We start from the raw sequence: 20,455 nt of genomic DNA, 5'->3' as shown, positions 1-20,455 counted from the left end.
CATTAACTGAAGACTTCCTTTACTCTTTTTTGGCTGGGCTACTCCTCACGTGTCCCTAGTAAAGAAGGCTGCCCCGAGGATAGGGTAAGCTGATCTTGGTGTGGACCCCTTTGCCAATGTGGCCCATGTCTCTCCCTCCTGCCTTGTCCCAAGCATTATAAGTGATTATTGAAAACAACAACAAATAACCACAATGACGTTCTTACGGATACAGCTGACACTTTCAGGTTGGGGCCGTGGGGAGATCTGAGTTTCATAGGTGACTTTACTGTTGTCAAAGAGAAAAACGAGATCCATGTCCAATGTGTGGCCCTCGTTGAGCTGCGAAGGGACAAGAACAAAATGAGATCTCCTGAATCCAACCCCGCCTTTATCCAAGTAATAATGAGGATATTTCAGAGTGTTTCCCACTGTTCACCAACAGCATCGTCTTCAGCCAGCAAGTACTAAGCACCCAACTGGCCTCTACTTCCTTTTCCTGTTCCTTTTACACTTATTTATCCCAACGTACACCTCATTTGCAACTTTTCCTGTTCCTTTTATACTTATTTATCCCAACATACACCTCATTTGCAACTTATTACATTCCCTTTTATTCTGTGATTGTCTTTCAAGTGCAATTTAGACATTTGCTATCTCCTTTTCTCTCCAATGATTGTTTCTGACATGTTAACTTCATCAGTTTTGTGGGGGTAGGGACCATGTCTTGCATTGCTGTGGTTGTCAGCACAGTTCTGTACACAAGAGGCGCATCATCAATAGTTTTCGTTGACTTGGAAAAATGAAGCATCATGTTGACAACAAAGGCAAAATAAAGGCACTCTTAAGTGGCCTGGAAGTAACAAGACAGGTGTGGAGTGATTGGTGTCTCCTATTAGGACACACAGGGGATCTCTCATTCCAACTTTTAAAAAACAGGCAGGTATCTGTGTGATGAGCCGAACTGACTAAGTAGAGCTAAAATCTGAATGCATGATTATTTTCCTTGCAGGCAATGTCAGGGTAACACAGGGCATGCTGCAAGAAGCCCAGGGCTCACCTTCCCGTCTGAAATACACTGAGTGGCAGGCTTGTCGGAGATCAACGCCAGACCTGCTTCTTGCAGCAGCTCCTGGTCCTCCTCAGGGATTCCTGTGTCCTGCCGAATTCTGGCCTTTAAGCTCTGCAGACTCTCGTCTTCTGACACTGGATAGGTGTGAATGGTGCCTGTGACCATGTTCAAGATATGAACCAGCTGCAACACAACCCAGATGTTATTGAAAAATCCCAACTTTACAGAGATGCCCATCTCTGGATCCTTTGCTACTCCCAACACTTCCCAGCCACACAAAGCAAGGGCCTAAGCTTGAGGGCCCTGGTACATATACTCTAGTCTGTAATATTCGTGTTTGTCCATAGCTACAACTTTATGACCTACGTCAGTCAGCACGGGTTCTATCCTCTTATTTATGTAGAGAGATATTCTCACAACAGCCTAAACTTCCCCAATGGTCAGGCGGCCCATGACCTGGTTTTTAATGAGTATTTCTTTCTCATAACAACTGCTGTGTCCCATGGGGATCTGACCTGTTGTCTCCACGCTCACCTTTAAGTTTAAGATGTCATCCAGGGCCTTGAAGCAGCCGTTGGGCCCGTACGCGGGGTCAGTGCCCCTTTGCCGGGGGTGCCACATCAGCATCAGCTGCAGCCACTTCTCCAGTCGCTGCAACAGGATGCTGAGAAGAAGAGGAGCACAATGTAGGAGGGACGCCTCTAATGCAAATTTCGGGGGGCCTTCACGTGGGATTAAAAAGCACACACATCCATTTCACCATTACACACACGGATGGCAGCCAATAAATAATCACTTAAAATGAATTAATCTGAGAGAAAAAGTAAACATTTCCAACCAACTTAATTATTCAGGTGCTTATCCCCTCTCCTGGTCTGTTAAAAAAAAAACAACCCTCAAAATTAGGGATTTCTCAGCAGATGGGTTAATAGGCTGATGTCCAACTGGCTCTGTGAGATGATCTAAGCTTTGTAAATAAACTTATAGGCGTGCCTGACCTCCGGGTGATCCCCACACTCAACCTGGAACCCCTGCTGCTGGAGTTATGTGGTTAATCACCTCGTCAAAGGTCCACATGACAAAGGTCACTCCTTCCCTTGGCACTGCAGGCCCTCCCCAACCTGCCTCCTGTAAGGTCTCAGCTGACCTCTCACCACCCCCACGAAAGCCCTTCATGAAGCCAGTACTGCTACTGACTGATTCCCTAAACGTGCCTTTGCTCCCCCCAATTTTTCCCCTTTGAACTTCCTTCCTCTTTATCTATCCATGTCCTGCACATCTTTCCAGATCCTTCCACCACGTTCTAGCTCAGCCAAAGTCATTCCACATAGTTTTCATCCACACAATACATCTCCCCATCCTCTATATACTCACGGTAATTGTTATCCATGCTATTCATGGATAATGTGACTGCCTTCTGGCTTTCTTTTGTACCATTCCCCAATTCTGATATTATTGTTTAACTGTTCATATTCTGACTCTAAGACCAGATTGCAATGCTGTTCAAACTATAAATGTTTATTTGTTGGCTATTACACAGTACTCGGTTACATAAGCAATGCAAGGAGAAATATTCCCAACCCTTAAAAGGCTTACAGGTGAGTAGGAGATCAACTCAATGCAAAACCAAATGTAACACAAGGTTGAAGCTACTAATCGTAATCAAAGGTACATATAAATTGCTATGTGAATTTAGAAAAGAAGATTTCTAGATGGGGCTAGGGCTGGGAATCCACCTAAGTTTAAGACTGAGATGGGGAGAGACCAAGATGGCGGCATAGGTAAACACCGGAGACTGCTGCCGCAAACAACCACTTCAAAAATACAACTAAAAGACGAACGGACATCTTTTATTGGCTACTAGGCAGATTGCAAACAAACTTTGTATTGAGTTATAACAAAGCTTTTTGTAGAAGATGATAATGAAAATGCGTTACTCCATGCTTTCTATTGGCCCAAGAGGGAACTCTGTTGGAATGGAGCATCCGGGACCTTAGGAGTCTGTGAGCTGGTTGCGGTGAGTCACTTGGAACCTTGGACTTCCTTGTGGGGGAGGGAGATTAAGGGCTGCTTTGTTATTTTCTCATAATGTTTTAAAGGCAATAAATAGATGTTATTCTGGGTCCTAAGACAAGCAGTTTAGCACCTTTATCTGTCTTACCATGTTTGTTTTAGGCACTTTTTTTTTTTTGGCTGCACACTCTAGCAGGCATTTGAGTTTGGACTCTAGCAGGGAAGGTGAATTAAGTAATTCCTCCTACATGAAGATCTGGAATAGGAATGGCTAGAATTTTACAAATTAACCCTTTAGACAGACACACATACAACGTGGTAAGAGCTCCTTTGCTGTATAGTGATTACCTCCAGTTATCACTGGGGTTATCAGACTTAATGCTGTTATCACGAACCCAAGGGAGGGCATTTTGTCAGTGATTTTATACAATTAAGATGCACTGTGACCTTTGCAAGTTCTAATTTTGTGTTGCTCCATCTAAGGCTGACAAAGTGTTTTAGAAGTGTTACTTAAGGTCACAACCTCTCTGGGAGATAGTGAGGGTTCACTATACCTTGTGAGGCTGAAGCTGTGAACTAATTGACTCATCCAAGAACAATACCCAAGACACCAAAAACTAAGATAGTTAAAACGTTTTCACTCCAAATGCAACGACGCCTTTTCTTTACAGGGGAAAAGTCATTTTTCATACCATGCATCCGATTGGACTTCACAAACTCTTTGTCCTCTTTGTCAACACTGAAGGGACGCAGGGTAAACTTCTGAATGTTTTCATCAAGATACCTACTCAGATTCTCATCAAAGACTGTGAACAGTAGGTAAAATTCCTTGTCTATTCCTTTCTACAGAGAAGAAAGAAATGAATACATGAAGAGTACAGCTTGGAGACATTCTTAGCTCGGTTTCACTTTCAAAGTTAACATGAAGTAAACAAGAATCAGCATCAGCCATAGATGGATGGGGTAATTTTGTAAATCAGGATTCTGAGGATGATGCTGATAAATTTATTACACTCTCCCCAAATTCGTCTTTCTCATTATATCCTTCTCCTTCCCCAGGTGGGAAATAAGGTTTTCTACCTGTAGTACTTGCTGTTGTCAGCTGGTCATCACTGTCTTACTCTCCTGACCATGGCCTCAGCCTCTCTCTCTCTCTCTCTCCCTGGTTTCATGCCCTCATACTCAGCCCCTGCTTACTGCAGCCACGCTTACACCAACCTCACTCATTCCCACCTCAGGGCCTTTTCATGTGCTGTTCTCACTGCCTAGAAGGTTCTCCCAGGTTTTGCTTGGGTCACTCCCTTACTCCATCCAGTTCTCTGCACAAATGTCACCTCTTCAGGGTGCCCTTCCCTGGTACCTGTTTAAAACAGTCACTCACCTTCTACCCTGCCTTCAAACTCACTCCCTTTACCTTACTTTGCTCTTCATAGCACATATCTCTAACCTTAAATTATATTTTGTTTATCAACATATTTTTTGTTGTTTTCTCACTGCAATGTAGGCCTTGTAGGAACATTTTAGGTTCCTCTCTGTATCCTCAGCTAAAAAAAAAAAAAAAAAAAAAAAGACTGAGATGGATTATGCCCAGTTTTTATCATAGGTCGATATCCTGATAACCCATTTAAAAGATATCAGCTGTCACCTCAGACATCTATTTCAAAAAGAGGGGAAAAAATGTGTTGAAGAAAAATGCCATTGTACCTTACCTGTTAAGATTATTGGGGTAGGGTAAAGAGCTCGAAAACTTCACTGCTCCATTCAAGTCTTCAAAAACGACGATGTCCATCTCACTCTTCTGCCGGACTTTGGAATGCCTGCAGGCGTGCATTCTTGTTACTTACATCCCTTAACTCACTTCATGGTCAAGAGCCATTGGACACTTGTAACATGTCACTTTACAACTGTGCAGGATACCTCCCAGGTCACTATTTAATTTCTTCAGGTAATGGTCAGTGCATGTGTATCCTGGTAGGAAGGCTCCTGTGAGCCTTCACTAGTAAGAATGATGGTACTGCCTGAATGAGTAGAGTCATTAACCCTCCTGTGCCCAGAGGTCTGCAGATGGAGCTGCTGACTCATTTCATCCTTGGCCCGTCCTTATCATTTTCTCTCATTCAAAACTCCCATGTTTTGATGGAGGATAAAACTGGGACTTCCAAATCATGGCTATGCACATATCACATTTACAGGAAATATGCATAACATATGCACTTCCCTCTAAATCAGCGGTTCTCAACCTGTGGGTCGCAACCCCTTTGGTGGTCGAATGACCCTTTCACAGGGGTCACCTAAGAGCCATCCTGCATATCAGATATTTACATTACGATTCATAACAGTGGCAACATTACAGTTATGAAGTAGCAATGAACATAATTTTATGGTTGGGTCACAACATGAGGAACTGGATTTAAAGGGCCACAAGGTTGAGAACCACTGCTCTAAATGTATATGGCTAAATATTATTTCTAAGGGTAAATGAACTTTTACATTTCCCAATTTAGAGAACTTATTGGTGCAACTGAAATCGTATTTAAAGGGAAAAAAAATTAGCCCTAGCTGGTTTGGCTCAGTGGATAGAGCATCGGCCTATGGACTGAAGGGTCCCGGGTTCGATTCCGATCAAGGGCACATGCCCGGGTTGTGGGCTCGATTCCCAGTTGGGGGCGTGCAGGAGGCAGCTGATCAATGATTCTCTCTTATCATTGATGTTTCTATCTCTCTCTCTCTCCCTTACTCTCTAAAATCAATAAAAATATATTTAAAAAATAAAAGGAAAAAATTAAAGTCCAACCAGTTTCAAATCTTCTTGGTGACAGGGTAATAATTTGAATAATGCTTCATAGCTAAGCAAGTACTTTGACACTGAACACACACTTCCTTTGCATGTGGCAGACACTGTTTTTAGACTCCCATTCAGTGGTAAGGAAATAAAGATCAGGTGATTTGCCCAAGGTCATACAACTACAGAATGGCAGAACTGGGAACTCAAATCCAAAGTCTGGTGTTCTTTTGAATGTCTGAATCTTTCCTTTCCAAAAACACCTAGGAAATTTAAATAAAAAGTATTCCCATGAACACTTCCCATTAGTAAAGGGTAAACTGGCTCATGGGAAACCTCGAAGAGCTGGCAGATGGCCGAGGCTGGTGGCTTACAGCTCTGGCTGAAACTGACTGTGTAAGTCAGGTACACCAAGACTCATTACATTCAAGTGGGATGATCCTCTAATACAGCGGTTCTCAACCTGTGGGTCGAGACCCCTTTGGGGGTCGAACCACCCTTTCAAAGGGGTCTCCTAAGACCATCAGAAAACACATATATAATTACATATTGTTTTTGTGATTAATCACTATGCTTTAATTATGTTCAATTTGTAACAATGAAATTGGGGGTCACCACAACATGAGGAACTATATTAAAGGGTCGCAGCATTAGGAAAGTTGAGAACCACTCTCTAATAGAATACTAGTCTGTCAATGGGAAATTATAAAAATAGAAGGACATAGTAAATAAAATGCTTATTGCTTAAGTCCTAAATGTATTGCAAAGTAGCTTTATGATCAAATTATAAAGCTGAAATTACATTTGTCCTGAAATTACCATCTACCTGCCATCTGAAACGAGAGAGTGAAATTTTAAGAGTTGTTTGCGGCTTTACAAAGCAGATGAGACAGGCGCTTCTCACACACTAGTCCACTGCACAGCTTCTTACTGGGCTGAGAAATCCATTAGAAAGTGGTCACCTGGCCTTCCAGCACCAATGAGGGGAATTCTAGGAATCTGGTTCTGCAGACAACAGACTTACTAGGAAGATGATGAGCCATTAGGAATATATTTTCAAAGAGCACTTGTTCTTCCAGTCCTAATGGATTTTAACTGATTTTTAAATAAATACTAGAAAAGGTCAACATTTGAACTGAAGAAATGCAGTCATTCTTTGGTTAGTTAGGGACACTACAGCTGTATAGATACTTAAAATTTTTTTCATAATGGTTACAGAATAAGTTGTAACTATAAATTAATTAATAGATAATTCCTCAATATTCAGAACCTGTGCAAACCAACAAGCATTACTTGTTTTAAAATAAGCCACCACAGGAGGGCATATTTTGTCATTTCACAGGACTCCTCAAGAGCAGGGCCTTCACCTCATGCATCTTTGCATTTCCAACATCTGGTGTATAAAGCTTGACTGGACTGCCATCACACATAAAGGCTCTGAAACAGATTTCAAAGGCTACATCTTATTCTCATAAATAAGTGTTCTCATGATAAAAAAAAAATACCTGTTTTTTAAAAAGTTCATTGTTTTTACTACTTCCAGAAAGGTAGAAAAATGACAACAGCCAGTGTTGGCAAGGGTGTGGTGAACGGGATAGCTTTATATGTTCCTGGTGGAGACAGTATTTATATAACTTTTCTATTGAGTATTTTGTTGCTACACATCAAACACCTTTAAAACATGTATAATCTTTGATCTGTTGCTTCCATTTCTAGAAATTTGTCCTGAGGAAAACTAACTGTGAATACACAAGAATTTCCCTACAAGGATGTTATCTTGGTGTTATTTTCAGAAGTAAAAATTATAAACCACCCATGCTTCCAGTAATGGGGGATAAGCTAAATAAGCTGGAGAACGGCCACGCGGTAGCACACCAAACAGACATTACAAATAACATGGAAAAACATAAAGCATTTTCAATACTAAGTTTGAAAAGCAGGTTCTATGGGACTATGTAATTTATTTGTGTGGTGTGGTTTTTTTTTTAAGTATAACACACACACTGAAGAGCCTGGAGACACACAAAAATGTTCATTGTGGTTGTTTTCAAGGTGTGTGAAAGAATCTCACCCTGTGAAACTGCTTTAGGAGCACATATAAGACAGAGTTCATATTATGCTACCATTGAGGTGAAAAAGAGGGAGAAACACATTAATAAACAAACAAATACAAGCCAAATTTGCTTGTAGGTGTATGAAACATCCGTGGAAACATACCAAAAACCAATGCTATCGGGTGCCCGTGGGGAAGGAAATCAGGCTGGGAGACCAGTCTGACGTAACTTGCACTGTATACTCTTTTACGCTTTTTGAAGTTTGAAGTCTGAAGTTTGAACCATGAAACATTACTACTCTAAAAAACTAAAAACTGAAAACAAACAAAAAATTTGAGCCACAGTAGCATCGTTTAGTGTGTGGCTCTCAAGGAACAATTCTGAAAGGAAACCTAACTAATTTAGGGGAATGTTAATTTTTATTTTTTTTTTTAAATATATTGTTATTGATTTCAGAGAAGAAGGGAGAGGGAGAGATAGAAACATCAGTGATTAGAAAGAATCATTGATCAGCTGCCTCCTGCACGCCCCTTACTGGGGATCGAGCCTGCAACCTGGGCATATGCCCTTGACTGGAATCGAACCCAGGACCCTTCCCCAGGCAGACGCTCTATCCACTGAGCTAAACCGTCTAGGGAAGGAATGTTAATTTTTAAATTAGGCATTTCAGTAATGATTAACATATATAATGATAACACATTTTTATAATCAAAAAAAGTTAAAGGACATTTAAAAACTTAATTGTACCCTTTGGTTTTTTTACTAGAAAATCTTTCTTTGTAACTTATTTGGTTCATATTTTAAGCCACTTTCTTATACTTTTAAAACAAAAATGTACATTCAGGTTTAGTAAAAATTGTCAACAATAAATTTTCATGTAAATATTTCTCATTTGTCTTGCACACATATCCTTGCTTTGTTGCCAGGGTAAGTGTACACATTTACACAACAGCCTGTGAATGTATTGACTTGTTGCTACTGAACACGGGACAAAGGCGATTTGTATGGTATTATATTTAATGATGCTCACACTTGACAACTGCTCTACTTTCCTAGGTCTTTGGAGCTCGTACTGCCTATATGCTGGGTCCCAACAGGACTTGCTCTCTGGAAGACAGATCACAGATGGCTCAGGCCTAGCCTGGGAGCACCCAGTGAGATGGGAACAGGTGAAGTGACACGACAAAGACAAAGGGACATACTCCTTCCTTCAGGATTTTTTTTTCTCTCACTCACCACTGCACAGGCTGCCAGTTGGGGAGAAAAGGCCGGAAGCCTGTGATGCACTCGAAAGCCAAGGTACCAAAGCTCCAGTAGTCGACAGTCACCGTGTACTTCTGCTGCTCCAGCAGTTCCGGGGCCTGCAACAGAGCATGGCGGAAACACACCTGAGCCCCTGCAGGAGGGGGCAACCAGCCCTTCCGGTCACGCCCCACACTTTTCCTGGCTCCATCCAGGAGGTACTGGCATGCCCGCTCCAGGGTGAGGAGGTGACCGTGTTTAGGTGGTGGTATCTAGGATTTTTTTGTACCTCACTGACTAAAAAAGGGTATTTTTAGGTAGATCAGAGTACCTCATATATCTTTCTCTTGGGCAAATGGGAAAATAGACTACACACAACAAAGGAAAATGATACTGAGCTGTATATACCAAATGCATAGTACACACATTAAATGCTGGCCACGTCTCCTAACTGATGTGTTTTATGATGTGTGTACAATGAAAATGGAATATTTACAATCAGGCAAGAAAAAAGCCAGATACATGACTGCTGCCCACGTGGAGAGAGCTGGGGTGACCAAGGAAAGCTTTGCAGCACAGGTGGGACCAGGCCCAGGCCTGGAAGAAGGCCCATACATGAGTGTCTGAGAGGAGACATTCCAAAAAGGACCATCACAAGCAAAGGCATGGAGGCAGGACTGTGTGTGGTCTGGCTGAATGTGTGACACTTAAGGATGGACCAAGGAGTCCAAACCACAGGGGAACATTGGGGGATGGGCAGGTCAATCTCTGTGTCTCGTATGGACAGTTTTGGCTCCTGCAAGTGAACGATTTCACTGAGCATCCTGGTCAGAGCATGGGGGTCCTCCCCTTCCCCCAGAATGCTGCTAAGTCAATTAGGATTCCGAGGACACTTCGCAGGACCTACAAAATTTCATTATATGGACACAGGTGCCTTAACCATAGCCCCCCACTCTGAAACCTCTCTTCCACAGCAGGGAATAAGCTGATGGAACCCACACCCTAGTTAGTGGGATAAGCAGAAAGTATAAATGCACTCAGAAAGACTTAGAATTTCTCTTCTTTTTTTAAGAACTAGATAGAATATTTAAGCTCATCCAATCCAGTAGCGTTCAATCTTTTATTGTTTTTTGTTTTTTAAACTGCAGGCTCCTTTATCCAATCAACATTTTGCCGGTTGCTAGCCTCCACAAGCAATCGATCACCAAGTCTTGCCAAGTCTCTTGCTAAGCACTGCTTACATCATTTTCTACATCCTCACTGCTGCCATCAGCTCTGAACTGCCTATCACAATGTCCTCCTTACTACTTGCTCAAGATTTTACTCTTGTTCAGTGAAATTCATTCTTCCCACCCTATCAAGAGCGATCTTTTCAAAAGGTAAACCTGATCTCTCTCCAACTTAAAATCCTTCGATGTCTCTCCAAATGTTTTAGGAGAAAGTTTAAAGTCTTAAACCAGCTAACAAGTTCCTGAGTCGTCTGTCCTCTACCTCTCTCTCCAACTTCAACTCCAGGTACTCTCTCCCTTCTTCTCTAGATCCCTGTCACTCTTTCTGGTCTGCCAATGTACTATCCCTGGAGGGATTTCCTCTCCTTCCCTTTTCACCAATTCATCCTTCAGGGCCCAGACTAAGTTAGGTCTTCCTAATATATATTCTTATCACTTTTCCTTTGCAGCACTTACCACAACTGCAATTTCTTAGTTATTGGTGTAAGCCTCAGGTAATGCCTACTTTCTTGCTAAACTCTAAGCTACTGAAGGCCAGGGAAGTGCTTGTCTTCTTTCCCATTGCATTGCTGGCTCCTAGTACAGTGCCTGGCACAGAGCCTACACTCAATCACTATTTCTTGAATGAATAAATGACTCAGCCTGACCGGTTTGGCTCAGTGGATAGAGCGTTGACCTGCGGACTGAAGGATCCCGGGTTCGATTCCGGTCAAGGGCATGTACCTTGGTTGCGGGCACATACCCAGTGGGGAGTGTGCAAGAGGCAGCTGATCGATGTTTCTCTCTCATCGATGTTTCTAACTCTCTATCCCTCTCCCTTCCTCTCTGTGAAAAATCAATAAAATATACTTTAAAAAAATAATAATAATAATAAAATAAATGACTCAAATAAAACCACAATATTCAGACCAAATAAGAAAGGGTAGGAACTCAGAGCTCAGATCTTCCTCAATGGCCCCTGAGACAACTCATGGAAACTGTAGTGTCTATAGACCAGTATGAATCTAATTTAAATTCTTATTTTCAGACAAAATAAGAATTCTTTATTTTCAGACAAACTACCGATGGACAGGGGTTATTGGATCTGTGTGAGGGCGCATCAGCAGCCCTTCTGACATCAGAGAAGATGGCCACATCCTTCCACAGGGCCTCTGCTGGCAGAAGTGCTGACCTGACCAGATAGATGATGGCTCTGACCTCATACAACAATCCCTATGCACCTAGGAGACATCCAAGGAGCTGGCAAGACTGAGATGCTAGGAGGCGAGGATAGAGAGGAGCCCCACAAGTGTGGCCATCGGAGAGAAACTGATCAGCGAACATATAACCCCATTTCTTACCAGGTACTGCAGGGTTCCCACAAAGGAAGTACAGAGACTGCCCTGGTCGAGTTCCTTGGCATATCCTAGGTCAATAATTTTGTGTATTAACTGAAAAAAAAAGGGAAGAGGAGAAATCTGAGGATTATGAGAATCTGATTATTTGCTGGCAGAATAGGGGCTATATCTGAATTTCCAGGTGGTATTAGAGCTTAAGCTCCTATGAACCACCAAATACACAGGAGAATGCCTTCATCATGGTAGATTGAGGGCAAAAGGAAACAAACTTATGCTATAAAAATGCTGGAAAAAGGCATACTTTCTCCCTGGGTCTGTGACCAATCACCAGAGGAAAGTCAACATTAGAAGACCATGCACCAGCCCTCAACATTGCTAATCCTGGACTTTATGATGTGAAAGATAAGGCCGGTCTCTTCTCAGAAGTAAATACCTTTCGTTCTCAATTCTTAGAACCAATGACAAGTATGAGTATGACCTGAAACAAAGGTAAGCGCTGTGATATCACAGGTCAGCCCAGAATGCTGGCGGAAGCTGTATCAGAGAAGTTAAGTGGCCCACAACTGAGTTACTACATTCCTCTCAGCTGAGCCCCTGCTCCTCACCCCAGCTAAACAAACAGGGCCATGAAAAAGCACGGCACCGAGCCCCGTGGGGAGGTCACCACCACACGCGCAGGAGCGCCACTAATGAGGCCACCAAGAGTTCTGGGGAAACTGCAGGCTGGACCAGGCTCCATGGGCAGGTGCCAGCTCCAAATGCCTCTTCTCAGCCCCACCCAGAGTCAACTTAGAGCCGGTTCCCATATGAGCATCAAAAGTGGACGCTCTCAAACAAATGGAAACAAAAAGTCTATTTCCAAGAAGTGCTAGTCCCAAAGGTGGGGGCTGGAGGTGGGAAGAAAAACATTATTTTCCTTATCAGATTCCTGCCAGTTGGGCCATTAACAATGCGATCCATTCAAACTTGCCTCAACCTGCAAGCCAGAACTCTTTGCTGAATTTTGTTTCAAATCAAAACGCAGTTTCAGAGAATCAAAGCAAATGTAAACTCAAGGAAACGCAAATATAAACACGCAGAGCTTGTTCCTCATCCACCAGAGCCGCTTCCCTGGGACTTTCCAAGCCCCAGGAGGGTCACTCACTCTTTGCTCTCCTTGCTGCAGGACGATGTTTTCTGGCTTTAGGTCCCGATGGATGATTCTGTTTTCATGAAGGTATCTAAGTGCAGAGGCTGAGAGGGCGGAAAGGGGAGGGAGTTTTCATTAAGCCTACAAAAACGCTTTACGTTTCAAAATCGCCTGTGCTGTGAGAAATGAATATTGTGTGCGCCTGACCCACAGTCTGACTCCCAATGCACAGAAACGGTGGAGGGATGGGGCCTAGGCAGATGCCCCTCAGGTCAAGTGAAGGGGACCTGGCAATGTGAGCAGAACTGGGACCACCACAAGAATCTGACTTTTTCACGCAAAGAATTCGTAGCTTCGAATCCTTGAGGTCACCAACTACACTCTAAATTGGCTTAGATCCACTGATTGTCCAAATGAAATGAAAGACTTGCTACTTTCAATGCCTAAAAAAATTCTATTCCATCTTGTTCTCTATTGTGTTAACTTTTAAAGACTTATGCTTATCACACTTTCATTTTTGTTTTACTAAGTTTTATTAAAGAATCAAAGCAAAGTACAATAACACCCTGTAATATGCACAAACACAACCTTGCACACAGGGATGGTGCTACAGTTGAAAATGAACTAGTGGCTGGCAGGGAGCGCTGATGTGCAATAACTCAAAATGTTTATTGATGGGTTCACAAAAGGCCTGTTTGGGTATTTGACAGGAGTGTCAGGGTGTATATATATATATATATATATGCCTATGTGACCAAACGACTGGTCAACCTGTCACTGACCATCAAGGGGCAGATGCTCAACACAGGGGCTGCCCCCTGGTGGTCAGTGCGCTCCCACAGCGGGAGCGCTGCTCAGCTGACCAATGAGCACCAGACACAGGGCTCACGGATGACAAGCGCAGCTGCTGCAGCGGGAGCCTCTCTCGCCTCCACGGCAGTGCTACCAAGCTTGGGCTCCTCCCTGGCATCATGCCACTTCGTGCACTACTACATCCCTCAGGGGATGTCGGACTGCCGGTTTCGGCCCGATCCCTGCAGGCAGCCTGGCCTGCGGGGGATCGAACTGAAATGGGCAGTCCAACATCCCCGAGGGGTCCCGGATTGCGAGAGGGCACAGGCCAGGCTGAGGGACCCCACCAGTGCACGAATCCATGCACCGGGCCTCTAGTAATATAAAAAAGTGTGGGTTGTGTGTTTAAAAGCAGAAGGTATGAAAGTTGAGACTCACTCTTTTTAGAACAAGCACACATGCTCAGACTAAGACAAGGCCTCTGGGGCTAGATGTGAACTCAGTGCAAATAGCAGGGCATGAGCAGGTGAGATGCCCCAAGCAGCTCCTCATGAGGAGGAGAGCTCGGATCAGACTGAAAGCCACATTCCCTACGCCCTGCTGACTGAGAACTGTCACCGGGTCCTCAGCGAGGGCAGAGGGCAGGCTGGTCACTCACTCTACTGATTACTATTAATAGCTGTCTACTTTTATGCTTAAGCAACTGTACATAACAAACGTTAACCCTCATTTTAGGGCAGTCATTTATTCTCAGATATTTTTGTCAACTAAAAGTTGGAAATTAAAGAAATTTAAGGTATTGTTATATATAGCTTCTTGGGCTGAGTGAAAGAGTCAAAACTTTGGTGGGCAGAATCAGTCCTTAAAAAGCTTAGTTCAGCCTGACTGTGCTACATTTTACAAACAGTACCCAAGGAGCATGATAGAATGAATCAAAATTGTCTGAAGCCAAGAGAACATCATTTGATTTAAATCAGGTGGAAAACAAGAATTTGAGGTTAAGAAAAATGCTTTTGCATTTGAAAGTTTATTTAAAAATCTAAACATGTAGCGATAGTGATAATACACACGTATAAAAATTGAAAACCACAGCACAGGCATCAAAGCCTAAAAGTTCATTTCTCATGTTTCAATTATAGAAAAGAATTCCTAGGACAGATACTGCATACAGAGAGTCTAAGTTAAGGACTGGCCACAGAAAAACAATGGCCTCCTTCTATTATCCTTGTTAGGATCGGCATCCAGGTATTTACCCCAGCCTTCCCTTAGCTCATGAGGTAGACAAATACATAACTGAAGAGTGTGTCACACCTGGAGTTCTAATTGATGACCTAGAATCCCAAAGCACAGATCCTGTATATTTTTTTAGATTTACAAACCACAAGTTAGGGGACAGATAGGACCAGCTAGACTTCCTTGTAGAAAAACAGGTTTATAAAGGTTGTGGCCATGAGTCCCTACTTACCACCCTCCAAATTCAAAGGGATTACTAAACTCCCTTAAGAACATCTTTGTTGATTCCGAGCAAGATGGCGGCATAGGTAAACCCCGGAGACTGCTGCCGCAAACAACCACTTCAAAAATACAACTAAAAGACGGAACGGACATCACCCAGAACCACAGGAAGGCTGGCTGAGGAGAGACTCTTCAACTAGAAGGAAAAATAACAGCACACCGAGGCTCAGAGGAGGCGCAGTGTGGAAAAAACTCAGGTGCGGAGGTGCGCGCGCAAAGCGGGCTGGTGGCTGAGAGCGCGGTTGTCGTTTTCGGTCAGGGGGGAGTCTCAGACTCTGAGCTCCAGATACGGGCGAATCGCTGGGGACTCGGACCCAAACGGGAGAAGCGGGAGTGTCTGGCATCAGTTGGAAGGCAGCTTTCCCTCCGAGGTTTGCAGCGGTTCCGGGGGTTCTGAGAAGCAGAGCCTCTGGGAACAGGACTGAGGGCACCATAACGGCTCCCTCCGCCCGCCCTGTTGAGCCCGCCCCGCCCAAGCCCTGCGCAGAGCCATTTGCCGGATCGCCTCAGGCAAAGGCTAGATTAGCACCTCCCCAGAGGACAGAAGTTTTCCGCGGCAGACACAGCTGATTCACACAGCCAGTCGGCCTGGTGGTCAAATCCCTCTAGTATTAACTACAACAATCAAGGCTCAACTAGAACAAGACTGCGCACAAAGACCACTAGAGGGTGCACCAAGAAAGCATAAAAAATGCGGAGACAAAAAAACATGACAGAAATGGAGGATATAGAGCTAAAAATCGCAATTTTGAGGGCTTGCAAAAATGTGCTAGAAGCTGTCAATAAACTTGAGGAGAGAGTCACGAAAACTAATGAGACCCTCGATGCTATGATAAAGAACCAACTAGAAATTAAGCATACACGGACTGAAATAAAGAATATTATACAGACACCCAATAGCAGACCAGAGGAGCGCAAGAATCAAGCCAAAGATTTGAAATGCGAAGAAGCAAAAAACACCCAACCGGAAAAGCAAAATGAAAAAAGAATCCGAAAATACGAAGATAGTGTAAGGAGCCTCTGGGACAGCTTCAAGCGTACAAACATCAGAATAATTGGGGTGCCAGAAGATGAGAGACAGCAAGATATTGAAAACCTATTTGAAGAAATAATGGCAGAAAACTTCCCCCACCTGGTGAAAGAAATGGACTTACAGGTCCAAGAAGCGCAGAGAACCCCAAACAAAAGGAATCCAAAGAGGACCACACCAAGACACATCATAATTAAAATGCCAAGAGCAAAAGACAAAGAGAGAATCTTAAAAGCAGCAAGAGAAAGAGACTCAATTACCTACAAGGGAATACCCATACGACTGTCAGCTGATTTCTCAACAGAAACTTGGCAGGCCAGAAGGGAATGGCAAGAAATATTCAAAGTGATGAATACCAAGAACCTACAACCAAGATTACTTTATCCAGCAAAGCTATCATTCAGAATTGAAGGTCAGATAAAGAGCTTCACAGATAAGGAAAAGCTAAAGGAGTTCATCACCACTAAACCAGTATTATACGAAATGCTGAAAGGTATCCTTTAAGAAGAGGAAGAAGAAAAAGGTAAAGATACAAATTGTGAACAACAAACATGCATCTATCAACAAGTGAATCTAAGAACCAAGTGAATAAATAATCTGATGTACAGAATGAACTGGTGATTATAATTTTCTAACTCTCTATCTCTCTCCCTTCCTCTCTTTAAAAAATCAATAAAAGTTATTTAAAAAAAAAAAAAAGAAATATGGAATACTCTTTGTAATAATTTAAGCAATAAAAAAAAAAAGAAAAAATAAATAAATAAATAAATAAAAGAACATCTTTGTTTGGAATACATTCCATAGAGAAGAAATGGAAAGATAAATGGACCAAAGGGCTAACACAGAGATTAGAAGAGACTGAAAAGGCAGCCAGCAATTGGTGATTTAAGTTAGCAGTGAGTAAGAAGGGCAACAGGATGTTCGTTCACTCAATAAAAATTGACCATGTTCCTACTATGTGCCAGTCATTTTGGTGTCACTTGGTCTTTCCAAATAAAACACATTAAAAGGCCAAGTGCGGACGTGTGGAGAAAGATTTAGTCCAGCTAAAGGTTTCTCAGCTAAAATAGTCCCTATGACTAATCAGCAAGGTGGCGAGGCAGTCATGCCAAGTGCTAAGAGAAAAGTGAAAAATAATTCTCTCATCCATTCAACTAGTAACTTATAAAGTGTCTTCTGTTTGCTAGGTACTGTGGAAAATGTGCCAGTGAATGAAAGCGCTCTCTTCACTTACAGCACGAAGTCTGTTCAACAGGCCCCAAACCCAGAAGCCAGCCCTTATTGTCAAGCACAGGCAGAGATCATGTAACAGCAGCAGAGATGCCAAGTACCAAGTGAGTGGAGTAGGCAAAAGGGGGAAAGGAAAGCCATGAGAGGGAGAACCATGGTGAGTGACGGATCAGGGAAGTTCCCCTGGAAGGGGCAAAAGATAAAAGGCACAGGGCTGTTGGGGAGGTGCAGGAGCAGCATTCTCAAAGGAGGAGCATGTGCAAAGGCTAGCAGGATTGAAAAGTGGATTTCAGAGTCATGTGCATGTGAAGCTGGCTACAGTGGATTGGGAGAAATGCAAGGTTAAGAGGTTTGGCCTTGATCTAATGATGGATTATAAAGAAAGTGTCCTTTCCGGGGGTAGGGGAGGCCAAGGGAAGATCAATGGGGGAAAAAAGGAGACATATGTACTACTATTTGTAATACTTTAAACAATAAAATAAAATTAAAAAAAAAGAAAGTGTCCTTTCAAATGAAAGACGGATTAATAAAATGGGGATAAGGAGGTAAGGTAGGAGGTCATTATAGTAATTTCCTATGACACAATTAATGGAGGCAGAAGGAACACAAAGGGAAAGTGGGATATACAACACAAAGGAAGGCTGAAAGGATTTGGACACTTTTTCAATAGGAGATTCAAAATCGGCAGGAAGGTGGGACAAGTGACGCAAGAAAGAGGTCGGAGTTGAACACACAGATTTTGGAGATGTAATTGCTACAGATGTCATGAGAATGACCTAGCAGACAGAATATTGGGAAGTAGTGGGTGGTCAGTCCAGGGACAAATAGGATGGAGCAGAAATAAAAGAATGCATCAAGCAAAACTCTGGGCAAAAGATGATGCAGTAAGGGAGAGGGGAGAGAAACTGTAGGAAGCAGTCAGGATGGAACAATGGAGTGAACATCAAGACTTTCTGGGGTGCCCGGGCCCGTGTGGCTCAGTTGGTTGAGAGCCATCCAATGCCTGGAAAGGTCTCTGGTTCAATTCTGGTCAGAGCACATGCCTGGGTTGAAGGCTCAATTCCCAGTAGGAGGCATGCAGGAGGCAGCCGATTGATGCTTCTCTCTCCCTCCCCCTTCCTCTCTCTCTAAAATCAATAAAAACATTTAAAATAAAGACATTCTGGGGCAACCATTCTGAAAATCAGCTACCTGAGTAATGAAAATGGAATATTTAAAGTTAGAAGGGACCTTCTCTAAGGTCACCTAACTCAAGTCCCTCTTTTATTTAAAAAAATTTTTTTTGTAGGCCCAGAAAGTTACCATAGTTTTCCATAAAGTGGAAACAGTAATGTAAGTAGACTAAAAAAGGTCCTCACACAAGGAGATAGAGCTGGGAAAGAGGAGAAGCCAGAACTGACAGATAATTGTCTTCTCATTTATTATTATTACTAGAGGCCCGGTGCATGAAATTTGTGCCTGGGGGTGGGGCGGGGTCCCTCAGCCCGGCCTGCACCCTCTCCAATCTGGGACATCCCTCTCACAATCCAGGACCACTGGCTCCTAACTGCTCACCTACCTGCCAGCCTGATCGCCCCTAACTGCCCTCCACTTCCAGCCTGATCGCCCCTAACTGCCCCCCCGCCGATCTAATCGCCCCTAACAGCTCCCCCCTGCCGACCTGATGGCTCCTAACTGCTCCCGCCTGCCGGCCTGATCGCCCCTAACTGCCTCTGCCTCGGCCCCCGCCACGGTGACTTTGTCCGTAAGGAAGGCAGGACAACCAAAAGATGTCCGGTTGACCCGGTCTAATTAGCATATTACCCTTTTATTAGTATAGACAGTCACGTCCCCTCTTGCCATCCACCTATGCCAGCTCCCTGCACTCTTTCCAGAACACACCTTAGAGAGCCTGCATCAGCTGGTCAGGCCAGAGACTGGATTGTCTCAGGTATTTGATAGGTGCTGAGACTCGGCCTCATCCAGGTCAGCCGAGTGGCGTTCCCACTGTGGGAACGTACTGACCACCAGGGAGCAGCTCCTGCATTGAGCTGGGAATATTTGCATCATAGTGACTGGTCGACCAGTCATTCTGATCGTTCCGCCATTCGGTTGCTGGGCTTTTATATAGATAGATAGATAGATAGATAGATAGATAGATAGATAGATAGATAGATAGATGATAGATAGATAGATACTCATTAACCTGGTTATTTGTGCTTTCCAACATACTTTATATACAGATGATCTGCATTTCTGAGATCAGGTGATCCTCTTTTGTTATGATTCCACAATTAGAGAAACACGAAATGAAGAGCCCAATTTTCTGATTTCCAGAATGACAGCTCTGTTCCCTCAAGCCCTGTGCCCTCTTTGAAACCCTGTCTGCTCTTCAGTGTTGCAGTACTAGGTGCCTGCTAAGAGCAGTTCCAATGAGGACAGAGATGGCGACTCAGAGAAAGAAGCACAAAAACAGAGAGTGACGTTCCTGAAGGCTCAGGGGACAGGATGGCCAGTCCCCACCGTAAACCAGCCGCCTGGAGAACTGAGGAAGACCGCGTCAGATCTGAAACTGGGTGAGACCCTGGCGAACGCACAACTGGCCCGCCCAGCTGGCCCGCGTGGCAGGTCCCCACCCCGCCGAGAGCGGAGACATGGGACTCCCATCTGTGCCTCAATCCTGAGTGCCCAGGAGTCTGCTCCTGTACTGACAGGAGGAAATACACGCCAATGTTTTCCAAAGGATAATGAGCAAGATTGCTTCAATAGAGTCCACTTAGATACAACCTTCTTAAGCTATTTTAGGATCATATTCGTGGGAAGACAAATAATTCCTAGCTGCCCCTGCACCTGTCTCCGGATCTCTTACCAGCAGAGAACAATGGTCTAACTGGCCTGCCCTGGCAGAGGAAACAGGGCTCACCATGTGCTCGCCAGGCACCTGCTCCCTTTCTCACATGTACACTGCAGTATCTTCTGGGGCAACTGAAAGTTCACTGGGAAAATCCTACCTGTGTCTGTTATTTTGGTGCTGCTCTGAGTGGGCATCTCTGGGAGGTGAGTGGCACAGAA

At 43.7% G+C, this 20,455-nt stretch overlaps 2 protein-coding genes across 7 annotated transcripts in view; one reads left to right on the top strand and one right to left on the bottom strand.

The window, feature by feature from the left end:
• Window positions 1–20,455, top strand: part of ANK1 (ankyrin 1, erythrocytic) — a 624,245-nt gene that overhangs the window by 94,000 nt on the left and 509,790 nt on the right. The gene's annotated exons all lie outside the window — the stretch shown is intronic.
• IKBKB (inhibitor of kappa light polypeptide gene enhancer in B-cells, kinase beta) overlaps window positions 1–20,455 on the bottom strand; it is a 56,123-nt gene that overhangs the window by 14,395 nt on the left and 21,273 nt on the right. For all 6 annotated transcript variants that reach the window (XM_005856461.2, XM_005856463.2, XM_014536512.1 and 3 more), the window contains exons 6-12: window positions 12,853–12,941; window positions 11,712–11,801; window positions 9,137–9,261; window positions 4,774–4,881; window positions 1,586–1,715; window positions 1,040–1,234; window positions 207–321 (exon numbers count right to left, since the gene is read on the bottom strand). In XM_005856461.2, the coding sequence (XP_005856523.1) occupies window positions 207–321; window positions 1,040–1,234; window positions 1,586–1,715; window positions 4,774–4,881; window positions 9,137–9,261; window positions 11,712–11,801; window positions 12,853–12,941 (852 nt within the window). The remainder of the gene's footprint in view (window positions 1–206; window positions 322–1,039; window positions 1,235–1,585; window positions 1,716–4,773; window positions 4,882–9,136; window positions 9,262–11,711; window positions 11,802–12,852; window positions 12,942–20,455) is intronic.

Source organism: Myotis brandtii, unplaced genomic scaffold (assembly GCF_000412655.1).
Source record: "Myotis brandtii unplaced genomic scaffold, ASM41265v1 scaffold103, whole genome shotgun sequence".
NCBI classification, from domain to species: domain Eukaryota; kingdom Metazoa; phylum Chordata; class Mammalia; order Chiroptera; family Vespertilionidae; genus Myotis; species Myotis brandtii.
This window is presented reverse-complemented; position numbering and strand designations above follow the sequence as displayed.